This window comes from Physella acuta, unplaced genomic scaffold, assembly GCF_028476545.2.
Source record: "Physella acuta isolate Inbredline_101_S28 unplaced genomic scaffold, ASM2847654v3 ptg000426l, whole genome shotgun sequence".
Classification (NCBI taxonomy): Eukaryota; Metazoa; Mollusca; class Gastropoda; family Physidae; genus Physella; species Physella acuta.
This window is the reverse complement of record NW_026731945.1, coordinates 30,197-43,794: the sequence shown is the minus strand read 5'-3', so window position 1 is coordinate 43,794 and position 13,598 is coordinate 30,197. Positions and strand designations below refer to the sequence as shown.

The window sequence follows — 13,598 nt, the reverse complement described above, 5'->3', positions numbered from 1 at the left end:
ATCTCCGCCTCTTCAAATGCTCATTGCTTTAAAAGCTGTAAACATGGTATAACAGATAATTTTAAAGTCAAAAACGGATGTTATTCCAGGACAAAATACGGTTGTGATGTACCAGTACAGGTGTTTGTGTACCAGTACAATTGTTTGTGTAACAGTACAATTGTTTGTATACCAGTACAGGTGTTTGTGTACCAGTACAGGTGTTTGTGTACCAGTACAGGTGTTTGTGTACCAGTAAAATTGTTTGTATACCTGTACATGTGGAGGTGTGCCAGTACAGGTGGTAATGTAAACGTACATGTGGTGATGGCGTAATGGTACAGTGGTGATGTATTAGTACTTATGTTTTCGTAGTATTAAAGGCTGTCGATGTACTATATGTTAACGTCTATTTGAGGTGTTCTTTTTTTTTGAAAGAGATTTTTCTCACATAATTAAGTCTTACGTGTCAACATGTTAGTCTCGTTTACTTGGACTTTGGACTAGACTTTTCACTGCGTTTGTTCGCTTATAATAATGACATCTTTGTTTTTCTTTGTTGACTCATTGTTAAGTGAATCAAAGAATCTTGTAAAGGTCGAGGACATTATGAAATCGGTAACACACGGAATGTTAATTGGTTAATCAAGCTAATGTTAATAAAGTATTCAAAGCTTCGAATAAAAAAAACATCCTGCATCAAAAGTGCAAACTATAGCAACACTCACACACAAATCCACACACACATACATGCATGCATGCACTGCACTCTAACATAAAAAGGTCCCTAAAATTTCCCTACTTTTGGGCTGTTTTAATTACAATTTTTATTTACCGCTCGTAAAAGATGTACGGAAATATTCACAATTTTATAGTCCGGTTGTAAGTGTTCAAAGTATTTTTATATGTAGCCACATGTGGCTATTAAGAGGGTTAGACAACATTTTAAACATTAATTTCAGTACAGGTAACCTACGAAACCGAGGACAAGTAACCTATCAATTTTCGACACTTCAAACAGTTTATTTTTTCCCCACGTACCAGTGCGACAGTTGTTATTTTTTTTCTAAATTGCATTTCGATTACATTTTTATAAGATATTTTTCGTTAAACGTTTAGAAATAAAAACAACACTCCATATTCACACTATAAGCAAGCACGTTTAATTAATTTCAACACACCCAATATTGATGCAAACTCTATAAAATCGTGACCTATTTATCAGTTATGTGTCGCTCCGTACGGTAAAAACATAAAAAATCATTGATCGCGGCACTTCAATGGCTTTGGCCGAGGGTAAATTTCTACTCCAGTATTGAATCTGAAAGATGAGTTCTCTTTATGTCCTCATTATGTAACGTTGGTTGATCACTACATTGTTTTTTCGTGATTTTGTGTGTTTTTGTAGTTGGATCAATGGATTTTGGCAGGGATGTGATCAGGTTTGAGATTTTTTGGAGAGGTGGCTAGTCCTGATCTGGATCTAGAGCTAACACTTCGTAGACATGACCAGGATTTTCAGGTACTCTAAGTTACAAGGGACGTTATAACGCGATTAGATATTTTTAGAATAATGAGGAGATAACTTGATTAAGGGGAGTAAACTAAACCAAGAAGGTAATTTATTTGTTCAACGTTGGATTCTGTACGAGTCGATTGTGTTAGGGGAATTCGAAAACATAAATTTCAATTTGTATTTTGTCAAATCATTTTCATCACATGCATAAAACATACTTGTTGGGTTTGTTTTACAATAGGATTTATTTAAATATGCGGTCGTTAATACATTTTGTTATTACGTGAACGGATAAACAAATATAGGAATATTGTAACTTTAGTAACTATGTGTAACCATTTTAAACACCGTGATTCCACAGCTTAGATATTTACTATAAGTTACTTTTTCTCAACTACCAAATGTTAATGAATGTATTTTAAACGTGTAGAAGGAATGTTTTGTTAAATGCTTAACACACAAATACATGTTAACTAAAAATTAAGCAAAAACGTATTTAGTATGCATGCGTATATATTAGATAAATTATGTTCAGATTTTTCAAAAAACTTTTGATAATTATCTAGGAACGAAAATGACATAAAAAATTTAAAATTAGCAAAATTATATTGAAATTAAAGATTTAAAAATATAAATTTCTGAACTAAAAGCTGCAATGAGTTATGCACATTGAAACAACTACAACAAACAGGACACAACACTTGAGCATAAAAGCTTTTTTTATTATTATTACAATTATTAATTAATAAGTACACTATCTTGTTGACAAATAAATGTAATATTCTTGTTATTTTGGCAATCAATATTTATTTTAATATAACTTTATACTCAAATGTTTAATTGTTAAAATTTTCAAAAAAATTATTTCAATATAGGTACTACATCAATAACGTTTCATCCTCTGAGTTAACGGCTAAAAAAGTCGATGTGTATTTATAACCCCGGGGTGGAAAAGGCTAATAGCAAACGATCAACTGATTTTATATTTCCAGTTTTAGAAAAACAAAAGCTTTCAGGAAGCTATGCAGTCAAATGCAGCCTCTAGATCCGCCTGCCACTGCTTGTACATGACTTTATTAAGAAATAACAAAGAAACTCATAAATGACTGTATACAAACAACGAAACACATAAATGACTGTGTTCAAACAACAAAACACATAAATGACTATATGCAAAAAAAGAAACTCATAAATGGTTGTATGCTAACAACAAAACTCATAAATGACTGTATTCAAACAACAGAACTCATAAATGACTGTATACAAACTACTAAACTCATAAATGACTGTATACAAACTACTAAACTCATAAATGACTGTATACAAACTACTAAACTCATAAATGACTGTATACAAACTACTAAACTCATAAATGACTGTGTTCAAACAACGAAAAATCCATTATATTTTCAGGATGAGGCTATTTATAACCATTCCCCTTCTGTTGTTACCGGCCCTCTCATTGGCTGGGTATTATCACCATCCTGATGACGACATCGGATCCGGTGATGACGAAGACATTTCAGTGCATCGTCTGCTGTTTCAGATCTTTGACTCCAATCACGATGGGCACATCAGTTTACCAGAGCTGAAGCATTTCTTTAAGGTGGGCACATCAGTTTACCGGAACTGAAGCATTTCTTTAAGGTCGGCACATCAGTTTACCAGAACTGAAGCATTTCTTTAAGGTGGGCACATCAGTTTACCGGAACTGAAGCATTTCTTTAAGGTGGGCTCATCAGTTTACCGGAACTGAAGCATTTCTTTAAGGTGGGCACATCAGTTTACTAGAACTGAAGCATTTCTTTAAGGTGGGCACATCAGTTTACCGGAACTGAAGCATTTCTTTAAGGTGGGCACATCAGTTTACCGGAACTGAAGCATTTCTTTAAGGTGGGCTCATCAGTTTACCGGAACTGAAGCATTTCTTTAAGGTGGGCACATCAGTTTACCGGAACTGAAGCATTTCTTTAAGGTGGGCACATCAGTTTACCGGAACTGAAGCATTTCTTTAAGGTGGGCACATCAGTTTACCGGAACTGAAGCATTTCTTTAAGGTGGGCACATCAGTTTACCAGAACTGAAGCATTTCTTTAAGGTGGGCACATCAGTTTACCGGAACTGAAGCATTTCTTTAAGGTGGGCACATCAGTTTACCGGAACTGAAGCATTTCTTTAAGGTGGGCACATCAGTTTACCAGAACTGAAGCATTTCTTTAAGGTAGACATAGGTTTGACCTAATTTGCTCGATCAAAGATTTATTTTAAAGTAAGAGATCTGGGATTAATGTAAAGAAGGGACACAACAGTTCAAAAAACACTGAATGCAGGTTTTGAGGGAGATATAGATGGTTTAAGGTGGAAGATCTAGGCTATGATGTAAGACATCTAGGCCTTCATTTAAGAGATCCAAGCATTAAGAAAGGAGATCTGGTCTTAAAGATGGGATATCAAGGTATTTCGTTAAGCTGGAAACCCCAGGCCAAGCCCTTAAAATTCACATGCGGGAGGATAAATTGGTTTTAGAATAAGAAACACGTGTACATCATGTACGTGTTTTAGAGCTCCTAGTGTTGAGCTTAATAATATTGTTAAGCTTGGTCTTAGTAAGCTAAATCGTTGTAAGTTGTTATTGTACCCAATGTTATTGAAATTTACACACACACAAACATATATATATATATATATATATATATATATATATATATATATATATATATATATATATATATATATATATATTTATATATATATATATATATATATATATATATATATATATATATATATATATATATATATATATATATATATATATATATATATGTATATATATATTCATTTATTTATTTATCTATTTATCTATTTATTTATTTACGCTGACTTTAACTACTTAAATCAAGCTACAAAAGAGCGCATGGTATAACGTTGAAATCAATTAGTTGATCGCATTTCAGTACTATTCTGTAGCAAAGTTTTTCTTACGTCATGCTCATTAAATACATACATTGATATTTAAAAACATGTTCTCCACAAAAATCCATCGCCAAAATATTTGCAACCTTACAAACAGGACATTCTAAATAACGGTGCAAAGTTTTATCTTACTTTCTATGGGAAAAGACGTTTACCTCTAATTGAATTACCTTTCTTTCAAGATGTTAAAATTATGTTCATCTTTTGTATAATCGAAGATAAAAGTAAATACAACGGATAATTTTGAACGTCTAAACCTACAAAAAAATGGGAGCTTATATATTTTTTACTAACAATCACAATACGTTATTTATGTTCTTGGCCCCAAGGACGAAGCCAGTACATCCTTTTGTACAAACAAAACGTGTGTCCATTATAAATAGTATAAGCTATAAAGTAAACTCAGTAGCGTAGCGAGGGGGGGGAGGCAGGGGGGGGGGACATATGTCCCCGGGCGCCGACCTTAGGGGGCGCCAAAATGGGTTGGAAATATAAATTGAAAGGTTTAGGGAGGTGCAAATCGAAATCTTGAGGGGGGGGGGTGCAAATCGAAAAGTTTGTCCCCGGGCGCCGGGAAGGGTCGCAACGCCTCTGAGTAAACTTAATATTGTATACACTTGCATCGTACAATAAAATTTTAGCACAATAGGAAATACCAATTCAATGTAATTTTGTATTTAATGTTTAATATAGTTATGTATTAGATGATGAACTTAATGTTGTATTTTTTACGGTATTTACTTTTGTATTCAATGTTGTCTTTAATGTTGTATTTAATATTAAATTTAATATTACATTTAATATTATATTTAATATTGTGATCACTGTCATGTTTTATATTGTAATTAATGTTTTAATTATAGTTTTCTTGAATGGTGCATTCAATGTTGTATTTAATGTAGTATTTAATGTTGTATTTAATTTTACATTTAATCTTGTAATTAATGTAGTAAATGTTTTATTTAATGTTCTAATGAATGTTGTATTTTATGGTGTATTTGTTTATATATTTATAACTGAATTTATTGTTATATTTTATGTATTATATAATGTTTTATTTGAACTTGATCCCTAACAGAAACACGAGCATAAAGCCGAGGCGCTATTACACAAGCTTGACAAAAACCATGACAACGTCATCAGCTTCAAGGAATTCTTAGAGTAAGTCATGAGTGTGTTTTACAAGGGGAGACTACTGTTTAAATAACACCATATGCATTGCTGTTTTCTTTATTTCTCTCCCCTTAACTCTCCGTAAAAAAAAAAAATAGTTAATCTTCTTGTTCAATGATTAATATACTTACCAGCTAAAAGTAAGTGTCCTAGTTTTTTATCAGCGTTTGTCTCCCTTGTTAGAATAAGTAAACTCTAGTTAATTTATTAATTAAAGTTATTGAAATTAGTTATACTAATATGAAGGAAAGATGCATTAAGTTAACAATCAGTACAAATAAGTTGTATATAGTAAATTCTTTTTTTTTAATTGGTTTTTTTTTTTTGTTTCTGGAGATTGAGTTTAAAGTAGCAAAAAGTATATTTGACCAGTTACAGGTTTGTTATACAAAATTGTTGTAATAATTTGATTTTATATGCTATTTTAATGATTATTTTCCTTTGTAATTCTTGAAACAGCTGTGATAGCAACGATTTGACGGATTAACGTAGAACACAAGTGACGCATATGGTCAAGTTTCTATTCAGATGGACTAAAATTTATTTATTTTCCTTGTTATTTTGATCAGACGATTTCGTCGTAAAACAAAAACTTTATGTGAAACATTGTGGCCCTAGTCTTTCTTACCTTTTGTGATGTTATAAAATATAAATAAAAGTTTTTCAAATGGCGGCTTGGATAGTATAATATGGATTGTTTTCTAAGTTAATTTTGAGAGAGTATGTACGCAAATGTGAATATGTATGAGCATGTGTTCAAGTAAGGTATTAGTGCTTTATGTGATAAGTGTGATTGTAGCAAGTATATGTGAGAACGTAGATTTATTTCATCATATACATAATATATACATATATATATATATATATATATATATATATATATATATATATATATATATGTATATATAATATATACAGGTGTGTATATGCATAAATTATATATGTATATAAATTTATAAATATATACAAATATATGTATTTATATATGTATATATGTGTATATATATATATATATATATATATATATATATATATATATATATATATATATATATATATATATATATATATATATATATATATATATATATATATATATATATATATATATATGGATGTATAGAGAGATAGATACGTACATGGTGAGATGGTTGTAAAAATAAAGAGGCATTGATAACTAAATATTATTGATATGATATTTTGGTGGATTTATTTATAAAATTGTGTAAGCGTAAACTAGAGTTAGACAGTCTGCTTTTGAGGAGTGCATAGATCTGTATGTATCTGTGTATTATTCGCAATATTGTATTCGCTCGTGTGTTGTGAGTAATTAAGTTTAAAACCTGCACACACATCAGTATTCTAATATATTGATCAGCCAATTAACAACATCAACATTGACATTGTGTTGTCTTGTAAAGGGAAACAACTTTATGTGCAACATGAAGTTTATGGTGTTGATCAATACTCAGCCCAACTGTGGGTTTTAATCAAGGGAAGTAACTAGGCAGTAAGTAATTTTTTTAAATTTTAGTCATGTTTTTTTTTAATTTCTGCAACGTAATTCCTTTCCAACCGTAACAATACTTAAATCGGTCAATAAATAATCCATGCATGTTATCAACATGTGATATTTTAGAAGAAAGCCCCAGATCTATTTCAGGTTTGAGAGCTAGCGTTTGTGTTGGTTTGTTTACCACACAATATAATGTATCCAGTGTCGTTTTACAGAGAAAGCAAGAATTTGTGTATCATATCTATAATAATAGTTTCACTATTATATCACTCTGTCACGCAGGAACAATACAGTTTAAATATTAGTATTATTAGTAAACTTATGTATTGCTGAGGAATACAATTTTGAAAAAATAAGTTGGATCTACAAGGGTTAAACATAGTTTTTTCTTTTGTTTATATTATAACTATTCATTTTGCAAATAATAAAATATCAATAAAAATGAAAAAAAAAAAGGAACAATACAGAGAAAACACAAGCAAAATATAAACTTGCATTGTCAAATGGAAAAGGAAAGGAGACGTCACATTGAACATATAGGAAATATTCTAAAGCTGGAAACGTGCACACAATAAAATGACGTCATTGATTAAACAATTAAAAAGCCATTGCCCAAAACAAAATACACAATAATAATGACGTCATCGATACTTGATAATAAAGACACTAAAACATCACCACCTAGTTTATTTGTCTAATCTTAAAAGGTGTCTGCATGCAGAGTTTCTTTCAGGCATCTCCCCCCCCCCCTGCTCCCGCCACCCCACCGAAGAACAAGTACAGCCCGCTCCCCCCCCCCCCTTTCGAACTAAATACAATATGTATAGAAAATATATACTTTTACCAGTGTAAGCACCCCCCCTCCAAAAAATGTATAGTGCCCCCACTTCCCTGGAGAAAAAAGTCTGAAAGAAACACTATGAGGTTTAGCGGCCAAGAGTAGCAAACGGGTCTAGATAATAGTAGTGTCTACTTTTAGCGTGTATGATCTACATATGCGACCAGTGTTTCTTTCAGACATTTTTCTCCTTGAAATTTTTAGGGGGTGCGGGGTGTGGCTGGACTTATTATCCGAGGGGCAGGGGCTGACAATGGTAAAAGTCAGAATTAATGTCAGATTGCATTATCTTCATGTCTTGACCCACAAGCCAACTTTGAAACGAATCTGTCTGTTAGAAGTGCCCGAAATTTCTCTAGAGCGTTTCGATCTAGACAGACTGACGACAGACAGACTGTCGACAGACAGAGGAAGCAAGTTAAGTAAAAGCTTGTAATAAAAATCTAACAACTTGGTTAAATGAATTCTATTTCTGGAGCACGCATACACATATTTACACGAAATTACACTAGCACATGAAAAAAAAATTGCGCCACTGACTTTGACGCCCATGAGGTTATTGATCCACGCTTACGAGATAATTTTTCGCATATTTCATTACAGTTGTCTTGGATTTCAGATTTTAGTCATATATATGGAATGTGTGTTTCATGCTTATTTTCCCATCAGAGTCTTGCAGAAGTAATAATATTCATATTGAAATTCAAATTGTATTTACCTAACACGAGGTCTCGGGTATTCATTAGACATAGGTGGGTTGAAAATTTAAATCGAAAAATCGCATACATGATGAAAATGTAGAGTCAACTTTTCGGAGATAGCCATCAATAGGTGGAATAAAATAAAGCTTAGACCTCAGCATACACATGGATAGTGTGGTTAGCTCAATACCAACGCTCAGTCAGGCAGGAAAACATCAGTTGGGTGATCTCAAGATGCCGTGCACACTATAAGTTTGATTACTTGGTTAGTTCCCTTTTGTTATATAAATATAAAGCAAGGTTTTATAAGCAATCTATAATCATCATCTTTTCCGGTTCGTGCCAAAGACACCTGGGGGGCAGATGAAATAGAGTTCATCTGTTTCAGAAACCTGGGCATATGGTGGGATCGCGTAGCAGTCTATTAATACATTAATAATATGTTCTGTAGCTGGCAAGTGAAAGAATTGTACCCGCCATCGCCACGACACCCACAACAGCAATCATCCCACCCCCCCCCCCCCACACACACACACACATAGCTTAAATATTCAAGCTGCCCACAACTCCCATTCCCCGTAACTTCTTATATTACTAACATCTCTCACTTTTTTGACGACCTTTCCGTCGTAGCTTGAAAAGAAACTATTCATCCGGTTAGGATTATGTTGAACTGCATGATCTTTGTGCTAAACTAAGTGCAACATGTCTTGTTGCCTTTCTCTGTACGCATGTGAAGCGTGATCAAAGAAATATCTATTTCGGTCACCTCGCTTTCGTGAACAACATGTCAAGCAGTGGCGTAGCTAAAGTAAAGCAATCGTATGCAAGGCATAGGGGCCTTAGCAAAATAGGCGCCATTTTTCCTCTTAAAGAAAATTTAAACTTTTACATTGGAATTTTAACGTAGTTTATAAAAACAATTTTTTACTAAGTATGGAAGTAAATCAAGATTCTTTTCTACTATAGAAATAAATAAAAGTTCCAAAAAGACCCGCCCCCCCTCCACCAACCCCCAACCCCCAGTCTTTTCATACTGTATAGGCAGTGTCATTCAGTGGTTGGGAGGTGGCGGTGGCGGGAGGGGGGGGGGGATAGGGTCGAACAGGGCCCATTAGCAGTATTAACGGTTGGATGCCCCGAGCTACCCAGCAGCTACCTGAGAGCACTAGATCAGATGATTGCGCGTCCTGAAGAGTCAGGGGCACTACTTATTTATCGATCAAACTACAACAGGGTCGGCTTTCGACGCCCCCAGAGTACGGATGACACGAAACAAAAGAGTAGCGTACACTAGGGGCACGGTGACCCTCTACGTTCCATGGTTAAACCGAAAAAGGTGTTGCATCAGGCTACCTTCGGTAATGTAATCAGAAACTCCCGCGACGCCCTCACGCATGGGTGATCGGGTGATCGCCGAAAGTTATTCAATCTCACTATCACGGAGGATTATTAACGTGCACTCAACGCTTTCATACAACACGCTCAACGGCGCCTGAGCGTAGTGTGGATTAACCGGCGACACGGCAACAAAGATCCGAAAATAATAACAGCGGCGATGTTTACATTTTAACTATCTCAGTTTCAGGAAACAAGGCAACACGATTAAAAATACACAATTGGTAACACGTTGATGAAACCCTTACAAATTGTTTTGTTACCATGGTATGTGGGACTAGATCACCATATAGCAGCAAAGCGGATGGGTACGCTAGTTACGTATACATTCTTTTACATTCCACGGTGATCCGGAAGGAAATTTAGATGTCTATGATGGTATTTTTAACTTTTATGACTTTATCATTATGATGATATTAATTTGCTATGAAACAAATTATAGATCTGCCCTTTGGATCAATAACTTGATCATACTAAGAATTGAACATACAGACGCAGCTAAAATGGACCTCAAGGAGTTTATTAATCATTTTCCGAAATTAAAAGCATAAAAAACATATCTCAATAAATAATACGCATTTTGTTTTTTAAATTTTTGGTTAGTGGCGTCATATGTTCGTGTGTTACCCTATTCGTTTACTAAAGGTGTCGACCACAACAATTTCGCATTGTCAGTGGGGAGTCACCAAACTCTCACTAATCTTTTAGTATCTAGTTTTGTAAGTAAAGTATACAATGTTTTGTCACACTAAATGTTATTATCCGATGTGGACGGCACCTCCGAACCGCCTTATGTGTCTGAATACTTAAACATCAAATTAAATGTAAGTCTGTAACAATTTTACTAAGCTACGGGGCAGTAGGTCAGCATAATAATATAGTATAAATACACAATGAGGACGTATAAAATAATGTACAGAATATTTATCTATATACTACTAAAAGTCAAGTTTGTTTACATGTTTGAATATTTATTTGTTTGTTTGCCTGATCGAAAATTGTGATATGTTCGACTCTATCTGGAAAGCTGTAAAATGGTATGCAGGTAGAGAATAATTTTTTAATGCAGACAGACTGTTGATCACAAATTTATTTAAAGACGTTAATTAATTAATTGATTTATTCCTACGCAGAATAACCCATTTTTTTTTAAAATGTTAAAACCTTGACTAAACTTTGTGGGAATAGTGACGTCACAGGTTTTTGTTTACTCTTTAGTACAATAAAATGGCGGCGTCTATTGAAGAAAATTGTGTTCCCATTCAAAAGTTTAACGCGTTCTAAATCTAATTTTCTGTCGGTCATAACTTTAACAATACGTCCGTTTGCTGTATTTATTACGTTCCAACACTTATATCAATTTTCAACTGTCTTTTTCATTTAGTTTTACGATAAATTTCTCTAGATCTAAAGATCAGCTATCGAAGGAAATTTATGAATCTAGCCTAGATCTAGATCTAGCCTAGATGTAGGTCACTAGATTCAATGTAAATTCTACATCTAGAATCTATTTCAGGCCTTAATTATTTTATATAAATCTTTGTTTGGCTTATTTAAGATAAAATTTAATTTGAAAGTTAGTACTACTAGACTTATTTTTAGATCTAGATCTAGAATCTATACGCGTAAATCAAGTTGCATAAGGAGACACATAGTATAGTATAAAAATTCACTTGTGACGTCACGAGTAAATAGCTAAAATGGTAGCGTAGTCAGCTCTCATGCAGGAGGCACGGGTTCTAGACCAATATGTCAATGAAATTTTTTTTTTCAATTTTTTTTTTAGATGTGAATGATAACGTTGCCTATCTGAACTTGGCAAGATACAGGGCAGGTGAAGTAGAGTTCATCTGTTTCTTTGTCCTAAGCATATGAAAGGATAGTGTGGTCAGATACATGCTCGGCTGGAATTGTTTTTTAAACGATAAAAACATGTTGTCTGAGACTTGGCAGGACACTGGGCAGGTGAAGTAGAGTTGAGTAGGTCACCTGTGACGTCAGTTTATGAAGGGATAGTCCGAAATCGGTGTTTTCGGTGTTTTTAAAAGATAAAAAACATATATTTGAATGTGGGGTCTGTTTTTTGTGACGATAAGTGACACTGCAGTAGCGTACCGAGGAGGGGGGGGGGGGGGACGGTAGGGGAGGGGAGGCGGGGGGTGGGGAGGGGAGGCGGGGGATGGGGAGGGGAGGCGGGGGGTGGGGAGGGGAGGCGGGGGGGGGGGAGGGGGGGGGGTGGGGAGGTGGAGGGGGGAAGGGGGGGGGACATATGTTGGGGCGCCAAAATGGTTTGGAAAAATAAATTGATAGGTTGAGGGGGGTTCAAATCGAAAGTTTGAGTGGGGGGGGGGTGCACATCAAAAGTTTGAGGGGGGGGGGTTAAAATCGAAAAGTTTGTCCCCGGGCGCCGGGAAGGCTCGCTATGCCTCTGAGTGACAGACGTGATGTTTTTTGATGGATGACCCCCGAAACCCACAGTTATCCAACGGATGACGGGTATTCTAGTATTATTTAAAATTATCCATCGTAAATAGCAGTCGATTTCTTCGCTGCCTTTGAATATTGAACTCAGTTGTAGCCTAACGACAGACGAAGTGGCCCCAATGATAATTTTTCACAGGGGCCTGAAAATTCTAACTACGCCACTGATTTCAACATAGCGTTCAGGTTGAACAGGATACAGCTATTCTAATGTTGAATTGGCTTTGAAAAACCCTTTTGAAAAGTCGGGTTATTATATCGCAAAGTTTGAGGCTAAATTTCATGGTTCAAAAAACATACATAATGAATTTATAATTAAATCGCCGTTAACTCTTATGTTGCTTTTTTTCTATAGCATGAGGATTTATGTTCTCTGGCACAAATGAGCATGTTCATTCAGCTATCACCTTACAGCACCCCACGTAACGAAATATTAATAAAGCTGAATAGAGAATTATTTTTAGGTGGTTGTTAAATGTGTTTTAATGAACAACCCCTGTATATGTCTGTTATATTGAACTGTGATCGCATTCTAAACCATGCTTTGCTTGTACTTGCTTTGCTCTTAGTTTATTAAAATTCTCAACTAGATTATATACCTGTGTAAGTAGTAACACACAGATACCATTAGGTAGGTGATAAATAATACTAGGGAAGATGATAGATAAGTTTTCCGTGTTATACTACGGCCTCGTTCTGTGTATTTGTAGTGACGCATGAGTTAATCCAATAAAAGCTGTACAGCCCTGAAATAATCATCTGAGCACTGAAGGGTGACTAGCGGTAATCAAGGGCGCGTAAGCGACGACAGGCTATAGCAGCAACGCAATGGCCACTCCTAGTCAAACGATTAAGGCATATCGATGTGTGCTGAATTTCAGAATATCATTGAACGTTACCTCCATTACATGCCAATTTTTTTTAAACAATAAAATAAATATTTATGATACAGAAATTTAAAAATGTTGGATTCCTGATCCAAATAATTTGTTTTCAACAAAAGTTGTAATTCCTAAAATT

The 13,598-nt window shown here is 34.6% G+C and overlaps 1 protein-coding gene across 2 annotated transcripts; it reads left to right on the top strand.

Annotated features, from left to right (window-relative positions):
* The first annotated feature begins 1,400 nt into the window (after positions 1-1,400).
* LOC131942813 (calmodulin-4-like) lies at positions 1,401-6,138 on the top strand. Of its 2 annotated transcripts, none has more exons than XM_059302748.1 (4): positions 1,401-1,501; positions 2,909-3,101; positions 5,550-5,632; positions 6,104-6,138. In XM_059302748.1, the coding sequence occupies exons 1-4, from the start codon at positions 1,485-1,487 to the stop codon at positions 6,129-6,131; spliced, it is 321 nt and encodes a 106-aa protein (XP_059158731.1). In that variant the 5' UTR covers positions 1,401-1,484; the 3' UTR covers positions 6,132-6,138. The 2 variants fall into 2 exon arrangements, with proteins under 2 accessions (XP_059158731.1, XP_059158732.1); XM_059302749.1 differs by lacking the exon at positions 1,401-1,501 and adding an exon at positions 1,539-1,596.
* The last annotated feature ends 7,460 nt before the right edge of the window (positions 6,139-13,598 follow it).

Bases quoted from the DNA above. Each gene is read 5' to 3' on its own strand.
- LOC131942813 (XM_059302748.1), top strand. The intron at 3,102-5,549 runs GTGGGCACATCA...GATCCCTAACAG, and splicing joins AGCTGAAGCATTTCTTTAAG to AAACACGAGCATAAAGCCGA. The intron at 5,633-6,103 runs GTAAGTCATGAG...TTCTTGAAACAG, and splicing joins AGCTTCAAGGAATTCTTAGA to CTGTGATAGCAACGATTTGA.